This window comes from Chiroxiphia lanceolata, chromosome 5, assembly GCF_009829145.1.
Source record: "Chiroxiphia lanceolata isolate bChiLan1 chromosome 5, bChiLan1.pri, whole genome shotgun sequence".
Taxonomy (NCBI): domain Eukaryota; kingdom Metazoa; phylum Chordata; class Aves; order Passeriformes; family Pipridae; genus Chiroxiphia; species Chiroxiphia lanceolata.
In genome coordinates, this window is record NC_045641.1 from 50,457,732 (window position 1) to 50,470,507 (window position 12,776).

At 46.1% G+C, this 12,776-nt stretch overlaps 1 protein-coding gene across 4 annotated transcripts in view; it reads right to left on the minus strand.

Moving 5' to 3' along the window:
• The window catches only part of TEF (TEF transcription factor, PAR bZIP family member), a 36,236-nt gene that overhangs the window by 20,829 nt on the left and 2,631 nt on the right, over nt 1-12,776 (minus strand). For 2 of the 4 annotated variants that reach the window (XM_032689639.1, XM_032689640.1), the window contains exons 2-4: nt 4,434-4,760; nt 2,744-2,964; nt 1,891-2,102 (exon numbers count right to left, since the gene is read on the minus strand). In XM_032689639.1, the coding sequence (XP_032545530.1) occupies nt 1,891-2,102; nt 2,744-2,964; nt 4,434-4,760 (760 nt within the window). Of the gene's footprint in view, nt 1-3; nt 2,103-2,743; nt 2,965-4,433; nt 4,761-10,368; nt 10,611-12,776 lie in introns of those variants that run through there. The other 2 variants (XM_032689637.1, XM_032689638.1) reach the window with 2 other exon arrangements.

Genomic DNA, 12,776 nt, shown 5'->3' on the forward strand with positions numbered 1-12,776 from the left:
GCATTAAGTGTGACAATTTATTTATAACATACTTCCCACCATCACCACCACAAACCACCCTGTGAAAGAAAAACCCCTGCTGAAAGGGTGACAATTTTTAGTATGTTTGAAAGAAATTAGACCAACAAACACTGCATCAAGAGCCACTCTTGTCAAATTAAGAGCATAACAGAGGGGGAGATAGTTCAAAGCATACATTAAGTGTTCTCCATTAGCCTGCTTCTCCACTTCCTTAAGAAGTCAACACACAATTCGTCTAAACTCATACCAATTTCCAAAAAGACAAGCTGGGCAAGAAGTCTTTAGTATAGAAAATAAACCCCAATGCTTTTTAAATATACTTTTCAGATTTCAATAGAGGAACTGCGAGCTAGCCTCAACATCTTCTATCCCACATTTATTCCTTAATGTAAATATTATCCCAGGAAGTATAGCCTAAGAGTTCTGACACAGCCACTATCTTAAGACAGCTTCTCTTGTTAAGAGGACTTCTAGACATATACTTCTGGTAAAGCTTCTGGTTCTTGCAGTTGTAGGTCATGTAGAAGGTCCCAACATCACACACAACATATTTTTTTTTTCTTCTAACACCACATACTGTTGAAGCAGTGCTTGGTGCTGAGAATGGATTACTTCCAAGAGGGCAAGCCTTGTGTGCTAATTTTCTATCAGGAAACATGCTGGAGAGAGAACCAGCAAGCATGGAAAGACCAGATATGCTGCTACACAGGAGAGATAGGGAGGCAAAACTGTTTGTGTTTACAGTGGGTGTAGCTTATCCCACAGACTGTTCAGGAGGCAAAGGACCAAAACTCTTTCTCAATCTCTTGCACAACAGGTAAGGTGCAGTAAAGTAACAGTGGCTTGTTTACTTCTTAAAAAAAGCCTCTTCTTCCAAAGCATAAGGTACTGGCCTTTTTTTAACAGATGGGACTCAAGGTTCAGCCTAATGAGCCAGACCTCTCTTTCTAAATCTCCCTTACTTCTCAGTTAAGTGCAACATGCTGTTTTATCAGCAATTCAAGAGGGAAGTTCCTCTAAGGAAAAAAGGAGGAGTGGTGGTAGAAATACAGCCCAAAACCCACAGCAAATTGTTTTGTCCATATTTGTAAAGCAAGTGATTCACTACTGTTCTTTCTCCTTGGTTTCTGCAAGTTATCTAGGATTAGAACCTACCAAGACATTTGAACAGTATTTTAGTCAGAACTGCACTGACTCTGTTCTGCATAACACTCATGAATTAACCTTGCAATACTTCTGTTTTTACAAGAGATTGAATATTTTTCTGTCTCCCTGTCCTAAAGGGCCCCCTATTCCTCTTCAACAGGAACAGAGTTCTATACAACAGGTGCTTTCTAGTGCCTCTGAATGGGAGAGGAAACAATTTCATGATGCTGCCCCGCAACATCTACTTATACCCTAAAATTGTGTTTTACACTTTTATGGGGGGGGTGGGGTGGAATGGAGAAGAGAAAAGAATAAGAGTTTGAAAATAAAAAAAAAAAAAAAAGAGTCTCCTAAGCTCTTTCTCCACTTAAAATGAAGATTAGAACAGATAGCAAAAACCCTGTCCAGTCAGGAGGGATCCACATTTATTCCTCCAGACAGGTGAATCTGTTCTATTGTATTACATAAGAAAATGCTCTATTGTTGTTAAAAACAAAGTTGTAAATATGGACACACAGATTTTGGGCAATGCAATGATCAGGAAAGGGCCTGAACAAGTTGTGCCAACAGAAACAGGATTTTTTTGTGTTTTGTTGGGTTTTTTTTAATAGATGTAAAATGGCAAAGCCTCCATAAACTTTATTTCTGGGAGTCTCTACGGAAGGCAGAGAAGTTTAAGAGGCTAGAACAAGGAGCCCTAACAAGGAAAAGGGGTGTGCTTACAAGGGTCCGTATCTGGTCTCGTATTTAGAAACAATGTTCTTGCATCGTCCCACTTCCTTGCGCAGCTCTGCAACCTCCGTCCTCAGGGCTGTGTTTTCTTTCTCAAGAAAGGCTGCCCGAATTGTGATCTGATTCTCCTTTAATCGCCGAGCATCACGGGAGCGCTTGGCTGCCACATTGTTCTTCTTTCGTCTTGTCCAATATTTTTCATCCTGTAATTAAAAAAAAAGATGCCAAACCGACAACTGTATCAGAGACACCTCTTTATTGTATAATGACAATCATACTGATTGCTATACTGAGGAATCTCCTTCATAGGTTTGCAGGACTCTGACATCAAAACGGAAGCAATGCAGTACTGTAAGATTTTATCCTTACACGAGTCTTGTTTTAGGATAAACCAAGTGCACTGCTAGAACTAAGGAGACTAGGAGACTTGGGTACTAAAAAGCTGTCCAACTGAAATGCTCCCTTTACTTAGTTTCAATTCAGGAACGAACTTCCACAGAAAACAACCTGTTCTGTTGTCTAGGTTGCTTAAATCCTGATCAGACATAATGCCAGGCAAATACAGACAATGGCCTTCAAAAGTGCAAGTGATCAGGATTTGACTTGATAGTTCTTCTAATTTCTGTTTATAGCATGATCAGTTGCTCCTGGCCAGTAATTATCTCATGATACCAAAACCTGCAAAACAGCAAGCATAGCAGTTGGCTTGCCAATTCTATTCTTGGCAGTGCTTCTGCCCAATCATATAGGTATACTGCATTAGCTGTGTACATCAAAGTGTTTGCACAGAAAGTTGGGAACTTTTATCAAGGCCTAGAGAAGTCTGCAGCAATAAATCTGTTACCTTTTGCTCATCTGGGACAAAAACTTTCTTGGCTTTTTTAATCATAGGTTGTGGTTTCAGGTCCTCTTCAGTAAACTTGTGTTTGCGAGGATTGAAGAGCTCACCACCAGGCACACTGGACAGCACTAAATCAGCAGGGTCAGGGTTAAAATTCACCTCAACTTCTACGCAGTCAGGATCGATGGGGCTGGGAGTATTTCTCTCATTTTGTGGTGGGGACTCTGGCAACAACAGGAGAAGTTACAATACATTCAGCAGGTTGAAGAGAATCAACTAAGAAGCCAACTTACGTGTCTATTTATTGTCCTTTTGTGAGCAACTATAACTAATAGTATCATTTGGTACTTCCCTGAGGTGTGCTTGGTGCTGTACTGCTGCTGGTACAGAGGAAGGGTTCACAGTCCAGTCTGTAACATAACTCTAGGAACATATGCCAGACTAACAGACATGAGTAGACAGATGCAGTACAGGAGTTAATACTTCCTTGGCAAAAATTACATGCTTTGCACCTCCAACGGCAGTAAGAAGGGAGAAACCTGTACCAGCCTGAATTTTGTACCACAGAAATCCCTACAGAAACAAGCCTGGTCAGAGACCCCAGTCCCTGGGACCTTGGAAGGTCAGACAACTATATTTCCAAAGAAATGACTAAATAAAGGAGGGTTTGTTACAAATGTAACAGTATTCTGCTTCTTTACCATATAGCAACAAATGTACCAATAGACTGTCTGACACTGATAATGTTCGTATGAACTTTACCATATTAATCTATTGTTTAGAAACTTCATATACATGAATTGTAAATGTCAGTGCAATTTGCAGTAGTGATCAATGAATAAGTTTTTTCATATACCACCTAGAAAAAAGCCACACTGTATGACTTATGGAAGGAGTTCCACATTGTATCTCTCACAGATTTACAGAAGAGGCCCAGAGCAAAATGCTTTCTGTAAAGCCTGCTCATAAAATAGTATCATGAAAATTTAGAGGCTATCATGTTTAAACTCCAAATCTAGGGCAAACTGAGCTGCTGAATTCCTTAACAGACAAGATCTCCATATTACAAATGTAGAGTGAAAGTTTCCTAGTATCATTTCAGTACAGTTCTGTTTCTGTGTTCCCCCATTCCCACTTCGAAGCACCACAGAACATCAAATTGCATCATTAAAACATCTTTTCCAAGTGTCTGTTCTCACACTTCACAGGCTACCACAAAAAAAATTGCTTCACTGTTTTTCTACTTAATATTGTTATTTGAGGTACATTAAGTTCATGTAAGTTCACCCAAGCAGACCAAGGCAGCACACATGACTTGTGACAAGCTGTCAAATCTGTTGTAAAATAACCTGAGAAAATATTTTCTCAACATGTCCAGCTTCTCACTAGATTAGCAATACCAAGAAATCAAATACTTTATGTTGCTGTTTCAGCTCTTCTAATTTCAAAAGAGAAACAGAGTGCACACTGATAGACATTCATTTTTCACAGGAGCAGGAGAGAGGAAGAAGAGAAGAGGCAGCATCTTCATGAATTGACACAGGGACTAAGGCTCTACATTGAACATGTTTGTGCTACTTAACCTGCCCCACCTAACACTGACAGGCTGGCATGTCTCCTCTTTGATCTGAAGAGGCACCTTTTAGTATGAGAACAATAGAAGTCCCTCAGAGCCCCGTATTGTTCCATCTACCTGTGCTGGAGGCTGCTTCAGATTGCTGGTAAACTGCAGTGGAGGAGGAGGATGCAGGAGAACCAGTGGAAGCACTGGCAGACTCCTTTCCTTCCAGCTCAGCCACAGGCAAGAGTGGATTCTGGTTCAAATCCAGGTGAGTAGGGCTGGAAGGAATTCCATTCTCCAGCAGGAACTCATCCAGATCCATGTACTCCAGGTGGAAAGACTCGCCATCGTAAGGAATAGTTTTGTCCCAAATAGGTGGCATAAGGGAAGCCGAGACTGCCATAGTGCTGGCAGCTGCTGCCTCATCTTCTTCAAGCTTTATTTTCTCCTTCTCTTTATCTGAAAGATACAAGTAGGTCACTGTACAAGCTGAAACACAGGAGAGACTCAAGGTTTAAGAGTCTAACAAAATCCACATGAAAGGAAATTCAGAAAGCTAATAGTTCTGGCTCATGACATTATCTGGAAAAATCAGCCGTTGAAAAGCAACACTGATGCATTCACATGTAACTCCGTATGGAACCCTCTAACCCCCCCATGATGGCTGGACCACAGACATTTGAGCAGCCTTGAAAACCAGCATCTTTGCTGTGATAACTTTCCGAAGTGTGATGTAGTATTGCATGGAGCTTATTAACCAGTCACTGCAAAATAGCTGGTTTTTCACATACCCATCTCAGAAGACAACAAAAAAGGATTATATGGGAAGCCATTAAGAAAATTCCGAGGAAGCAGAGTAGCTTATTCTAGGCAAAAAGAAGGAAGATACAGAACAATAATTTAAGTACAAATATGAAAGGAATATGGGTTTTCAGATTACATTTTAAAATCAGTCAAAAGGTCCACAGGACACCAGAGACCTGGATGTCTATTGTTTAGCATTTTAGAAGCACTTCTCTCTGAAATGACTCAGCATGTCCACACAAAGCAATAGCTCCAAGTGCTGCTCACTATAGATAGCTCAGAGTACCTACATGCAATTTTCACTCTTTGGGGAGCTGTCTAATAAGGAATACTCCCACATCCCACCCCCAAGTCACAAGAGACTGATGAATTTTTCTCCATTTACTCTGCAACAGTGCACATATTACAGAAAAAAGGCTGTTTCTATGTTCCCCATAGCTACTGAATCTTAACAATTGTCTGGGACAGAATCCAAGCAGAAAACTCAAGTTATGGAATAATTACATAATTTAAGAGATAAAAATAAGCTGGCAGAAAAAAAATAATTTAAAAATCCAAATCATTTTCCTGATCCAGTTCTCCATGCAGCCATGCAGTTCTATCAGCACTGAAGAAGGCATTGCAGAAGCAGTGCTAGTGCTGCCAGCACTGAGCCAGCACTGCCGTCAAAAGGAACGGTCACCAGTCGTGCCCTAACCAACTGCAAATCGGGTATTACCATGGAAGCCGACAAATATTCAGTTCAATGAAACAGGGGCTCCAAGGACTTGCCCTGGACTAGTCTGGATCTCCAGCATTCACAGAGGTTATCCCAATAAAATGCACCAATTTTTGGCATTAGGGTTTTCTAGCAACATGCTAAAGGAGTATTTTTCTGTATCGGGGGTGGAAGTGGGGGTGAAACTCTGCTATAAATCAGAAAAGCCTATTTATATAAAACCTATTCTGATAGAAGTGGCATTCCTTCCGCTGTTGCCTTAGCTGGTGTGGAACTGAGACTGAAAGAGCTTTTTATGGCTTAAAGAACAGTGCTGCCATACAAAGTAAATTATCTACCATACTCTGAATATTTTACACAAAAGAAGATACTGATTTTAAACTAAGCAGTTCAGAAAGTATTCAACAGCCACCGACTTGAGACTAAGAGCAAGTACTTAAAGGACATGTTAAATTCAGACCAGTGGCTCCTGGACCTAAGCTTTATTAACATCACCTTGCAGCTTTTGGCCTTCCCCTTGCTACTTCACACTGCTGCCTCTGAACTGCGATCTCCCAGCTCCTATTCCTGCTATAAAGTCTTTTTTTGCAGGGAGTTTTGCAACTTTCCTACCTTTTGCTTGGGCGAAGCAAACATGCAGGTTAACAGTCATAATGCAAATAACCATAATGTTTCTAAACAGCTCCTACTTGAAGCTAGCAAAGAAACAGCACCTAATCCACATATAAGGATGATTTCACTTACTAATGAAGCACACCCCACCAAATTGGAACCAACATTTTACCAGTGAATCAGAGGTTGTGTATTTCTCCAAGGTTTGTATAGTGCCCAGCACAACCAAACTCAGATTTACACTGGAGGTTGTGGATGATATCATAGTAAACATATCACCAAAACAAATGCAAGTGACAATAATTTATTCTTTGCAAGTAACTATTTTTTAATTAACATGATTAAAACCTTGCAAATGTCCGTCAAAACGTCAACCAAAAAAAAAAAAAATCTTCACTCTTGAAAACAATAGTATACCATTACAAGTTTTAACATAAGCCAGGAGTGCTTTTGTTTTGCAATATCTAATACAACACCTCCAAGAGAGGAGAAAAGAAACATTAAATGATTAGTAGACCGAATATAAGGCTGATTATTAATATTTTTCAGAAGGAAGATGCTAAAGGACTACACTAGTGAAATATGTGGCTCTTCTCAGATCTTTAAATGCCTTTTAGATGTGCACGATCATCCTGCTGTCCTTCAGTAACCTGGAAAAATTGTGGTTCCTCCAGCTTCCTCTTGTGATTGTCTGGCTCCCACCAAATTAGAGTTTTCCTTCCCACGAGAAAAGCATCTGAAATTTTGTGTCCTTTTGCTGAGTTGACAACCAGCAAATACTGGGTCCCCAGTGCTGTCTTTGTTTATCTGTGCTGTTTCTCTCTCTCTCTCCTCCCTCACTTCTAACAATATCGGAAACAAAATATCAGAAGGAAACACACATATTGGGTGCCCATCTATTTCAAACATTATACATCAAATGATAAAACCTTCATATGATCAGTTTTGCATTGGCATTTTCCCACTGTCTTTCTTTCAATGAATTTAATCTTTATTTCTGCCGCACAACATCCTGTTTGGGTGCACAATATCTAATGAAACGCTAATTAACTTCTTGCATCTTGAGGGGGACATTTCTGCCTGCCTCAGCACAGGGGCCTGAAACATTAATTCTCTTAAGATATTTATAGTGTAAACAGGTATTACCTGACAGTAGAGCTGCAGTATCCTAAGAGGCTCCATTTGCAGTGATTCAAGGTCACCCTGATAAATCTGGACTGTACTTCTGCAGCCGATGGCTCATGTCTGATTTAGCCCCCTCATTCTGCTACTGTGACCTATTAACTGGGCTGTACATCTGCTGTTAATAGGGAGCACACCAGTTTATGCTCAGTAATTTAAGTAGACCATTCCAGTTACTGAACTGTTGGAAATACTGCTGTTTTAGCCAGAAGCAGCAGCCTGAAAAGAGCTTTATTCCGCATCCTAGTTTTTCCTCAAAACCAAAATACTAACCAAACCAAAAACCAACCAAAAGATTTTGGCCACAGCTGTCAAGAGCTACAGCCACAAACAGAATAAAGACTTATTTGATAAACTTTGCCTTGTTCATCAAAAAATACTGTCAAATTATACAGAAAACACTATACAGACTATGGCTGATTGCTCCATAAATCTTTAGTCCCACTTGTGAGGATGGAACAAGACAGGTTGTGGGGTTCCAAATCCCTGATGCCCATTACTGTGATGTTTGTTGAGGCATTACTCCTGCCACAGCAGTGCAACTGGTGATTAAGGCATCCTTTGGAGAGCATGCAGCAGCTCGTTATTAATATGAGAGACCTACACTCCTGCTCCAGAATATTAATTCTCTTCCCTTAACCCACAGGACTTTTTTTTTTAAATAAAAATATTATTTTTATTTAATTAATTCCTACAACATACATGACAACAGCCCCCAGCAAGGCTGGTCAGCTATACCCGGTATATGGCAGGGCATTCAAGGGGATGGCATTCTGCTAGAACTGGCTGACCTCCCTCCTCTGTTGCTCAGGATTAGAAAGCCTGCTTGCTTACTGGGTAGTCAAATTACCCACGGCAGTTGGAAAACCCACAGGTAGCTTGTGGAGACCATAAATGGACACCGCAGCTAGTTGATACTATTTCTCACAGAGTAACACAGAAAACTGTATTTTTGTCAACAGGCATTCCAGACAAGAGGCACAAGGTCTTTTCTCAGAAAGCTTGCTGAAACTGCAACACTGGATTAAGTGAATTAGTAATAATTTACCATTTTGACTGTGTCTCTATACTGTTAATGGAACAGAAAATAAACAAGAATCCTCTGAAGTCAGTTGAATCACAAGTCTACTGACAAGCCTTTTGTAAAATTAGGAGTAACTACCTGCTGACAGCAAAGGTATTCTTTCTTTTGTCTTGCAAATATGCAAACAAGAAAAGCATCAGAGACAAAAATAAACAGAAAGCAACAAGTTCCAAAGTGTGAAGTGAAACAGAACAAGGTGAACTAAGGAAATCTATGGAGAATTTAAAAGAATGAGAACCTGAACTTTATCACACCATGAATGGAGAGGGGTAATCAAAATGCAATGGACTCTCTAGTAAGGTTTAGAGGCTCAAGCTGAACACCTTCCCGAGCTGGAATGGGGTCATCTAGTGAAAGTATCAAATGTTTCTAATTTTAGAAAAAGGCACTACCTCAAAATCATATTCATTTCAGAATTTCACATCTCCATAGGCTAGATCATGTGATTCTGGGCACAAAAAGCACTCCAAGACAAAGTCACCATATCCCTGTCAGCCACCATCACTGTTTCTATTCGTGAACTTAAATTGTTCCTGCTGGCACTATTGCCTTTAAAAAGGACTGGGTGCAGAAACATCCTAAGAAATCCTGTAATTTTGTAGATTCAAGATTCTGTGTACTGCAGCATCCTGCACCAAAGCAACATAACTAAAACCTTTACCACAAGTTGACCTTTTTTTAACAGAAAGAAGAAAAAAATACTCACCAGAATCACAAAATGGATACATTTACAGGGTACCATGCAATAATAGACATATAACGTAACTAGGATCCTCGCTGGGAACAATCTTGCCAACCTATGCTGTGGTCTACCCTGGATATTCTCTCTGCAGTTCCAAAAAATGATTCTCAACATCAAAATTCTTAAGTGTAAGGACTTACTTTATTATACATCAGTACAGTAGGCACTATAGCAGTGCAGATAATCCTGAGCCTTTCCTCGAAATGAAACTGATACTCAGAAAGGCAAAAATACTGTCGGGTGAAGAAAAAAATCCCGAAGTGTGCCATCAGCAGCGAAGACTACAAGCACCAGCCCTGCTATTTACACAGCTGGCGCCTGCACATCCAGTGGGAGAGCGGCAGCTCCAGCCCATGCAGGGCTGCATGTGAGGCAGCCAGTCATACCCTCCTGGATTATCACCCAACCTAATCTGAGGGGATCTGCTGTTTACGCGTCTCATCGGGCAACTTCTCAGCAATTAAGGTCAAGCAAGACTCGAAACCTTCCCACCGCTGCTCCCAACTGCGCGTCTACCGGCGAAGGAGGCTCCAGGCAGCCCAGAGACCAAACCCAGCATGTCACGTCCCGGCCCCTGCCCACTCCCCGCTCCCGCAGCGCCCGACTTTGCCCAGCGCAGGCACCCACACGCTCCCGAGGGCCTCTGGCCCGGGAGGCGGGAGCGATCCCGTGCTGCCGGCACTTGGCACGGCCGCGCGGGGGGCGGGGGAGGGAGGGACGGGGCGGAGGGAAGGGGCCCGGCGTGCGGCCTCTCCCGCGGGTGCTCCCCCCGCGGCCAGTCCCGCCGTGACCCGGCGGGTCCCGCCCTCCGAGCCGCGGGGCGGGAAGGTGGCGGTGGAAAAAAGGGAATGGGGGGGTGGGGGTTGGTGTACGATTGGGGGGCGCCGCGCGCCCCCGCGGCCCCCACGCGCGCCCCCGCGCTCACCCAGGCGCGCCTCCCGCGGTGGGTTCTCCATCAGCTTCTTCAGCACCAGCGGGAACGCGCCCGCCAGGCCCCGCCGCTCCTGCTGCGCGGCGGCGCCCGCGCTCCCCCCGGCTGCAGTGGGCTCCGGTCCTCCCGCCGTCGCCGCCGCCTCCTGGTGCGCGGCGCGGCCGGGCATACTCCCCGCGGGCGAGCGGGCGGGCGGGCTGTCAGTGGTCACCGGCGGCGCGGAGCTGCGGCAGCGACTCCCGGGACGCGGTGGCGGCGGCGAGCGCGAACCAAACGACGCAGGCGCGGCCGACTGACGCCCGGCGCGTGCTTCAGTATTCATGAGCGCCGGGGCCCCGTCCCGCCCCGGTCCCTTCGCGCGCGCCGATTGGCCCTTGTATGCCGAAGGGGGCGGCCCCGCGAGCGCAGGCCCCGCCCTCCCTGTCCCGCCCCCCCCGCAGCCGGCGCGGGCACGCGCCCCCCGCCCGCCAGGGCACGTGCAGGGGCGTGGCCTCTGGAAGGTCATTAGCATGCGGAGCCCCGCCCCCCTTCACCTCCTCCCGCGGGCGTTGCGTCACCACCAGGAGGGCGGGAGGGGGAGGGAGCGCGCGTGTGGGCGGTAGAGGAGGAGTGGCGCCCTCCTGCAGCGGGGCGCGCGCCCGCCGCGCGCCACCTGCGGCTGCGCGCGCGTGCACCCCCCGCTCGTGCCCCGTGTCCCGTGCCGGGCGGCAGCTGAGGGGGCCGTGGCTGCGCGGGGGCCCGTGAGGGCGGCACCGGCTGCAACAGCGTTCCTCGTCCTGCCCCGGCCCCAGCGCTCCAGCCGGACCTTGAATATCCTCGTTTAGGATCCCGACATCACCTTTCCCGCGTGCCCTGGATTTAATCTCCCTCCGTCCCACGCGGTGCTCACAGCGGCGTGCCCTGTATAACATGGGCAGGGAGAAGGGCTTCGCTGCGGTGCTGTCACGGCCGGGCTTCTGGGGGAAGGGCCGTCCCTCCCAAGTTGTCATGATGGCAAGCAATCCTTGCTCCATCAGCACGGATGCCGTGCTGAGATTTAAGCCTCTGAGCGCACAAAGGGAGCGAATGATGCCAAGTCCGTTCCCGAGAGCACAGGCGAACACCCAGGAGCGTCTCCCACAGAATGAATTCGCTGGCAAAGTGGCAGATGCCTGAGCCTCCTGTCAGCAGGCGCTGCCTCTCCCCTCGGCAGGACGGGCCGCAGCGAACCCGCCGCCCAGCGCCCTGAGCCGGGAAAGGGGAGGGTGCCCTCCCCCGGGATCGGCCCCTCTGCACCCAACAGAGCCAGAGCGGAGGTATCCGCACAAGTGCCAACAGAAAAGAGATACCCTCCTGTCAGGTAGTCACTTGGACATCGGCTTGGCTCAGCTTCCCATTCACAAGCCTCAGACATTTCGTTTTGGTGGCAGGGCACGATTTGCCCTGACCCTCGCTAATAAACCCCGATGGTCTTTGTGACAAAGAAAAAAAAATCAGGTCTGAACTCCTCCCCACACGCCCCAGGGAAAGGAATGGATTTGAAATCACATGGGCTACGTGTTTTCCTCCATTCTCTTCCTGTAATCAAGACCAGGAGACATCTCCATCCAACCTGGGCAGACAGGGAGCTGCCCTGCCCTCCAGGTGCTTCTCTAGCTTAGACTGGGAGGCTGAATCTGCTGCCTCCAACTCCCGACGCAACTCCTGCACACAGGCTGCCCGATGGTAAGCTTGGATAGGGCCACCTTGTTAATACAGGCTGGAACAGCACAGGTTAATGCATCGTTTATCAAGGCCGATAAATCCAGCTGCAAGAAGCAGGCAGAGCAGGTCACGCTCTGCTGCTCAGCGTGCTCCAGGGCTGCTGCATGCCCTCCGCGGACTCCCTCTGCCTTGCCAAGCTCAGCTGGCAGGAGAAAAAGGCACATGTGTGAAAGGGAGATACCACTTCACGCAGGGCAATGAGACACAGATGTTGGAGGACCACACACAGCAGAGGCAGCGCACACAGCTCGGCAAGGGGCAGTGAGCTCACAGCGATGCTTTTGCCTGGGAGACATCTACCGACAGGTGGTAGATAAAGAACACAGCATAGTGAGGCCAGGAAGGAGCAGCTTCTAGGAACAAGGCAAGGGGATACAGCCAAAGCAGGGCAGGCTGCAGGCTTCCCATTCAGTTATGGCTCTCGTGGTCACTTTGTTCCATTGTTGTCAACGCTGGTGGCCCCCGGGGGTGATGCCTCGGTACTGTACAACACTCCTTCAAGGAACAGGGTCTGCACATCCCCCCTGCAGAGCTCAATGGAAACTGCTTTGCTGGGTAATGTCCGTAAGAATGGAGGTTATTAAAACCACTCAGCAGCTTTTACTCCAGGGCTTTTCTGTTTAGATCAACCATGTTCTTCTTCCAGCACATTTCCACGC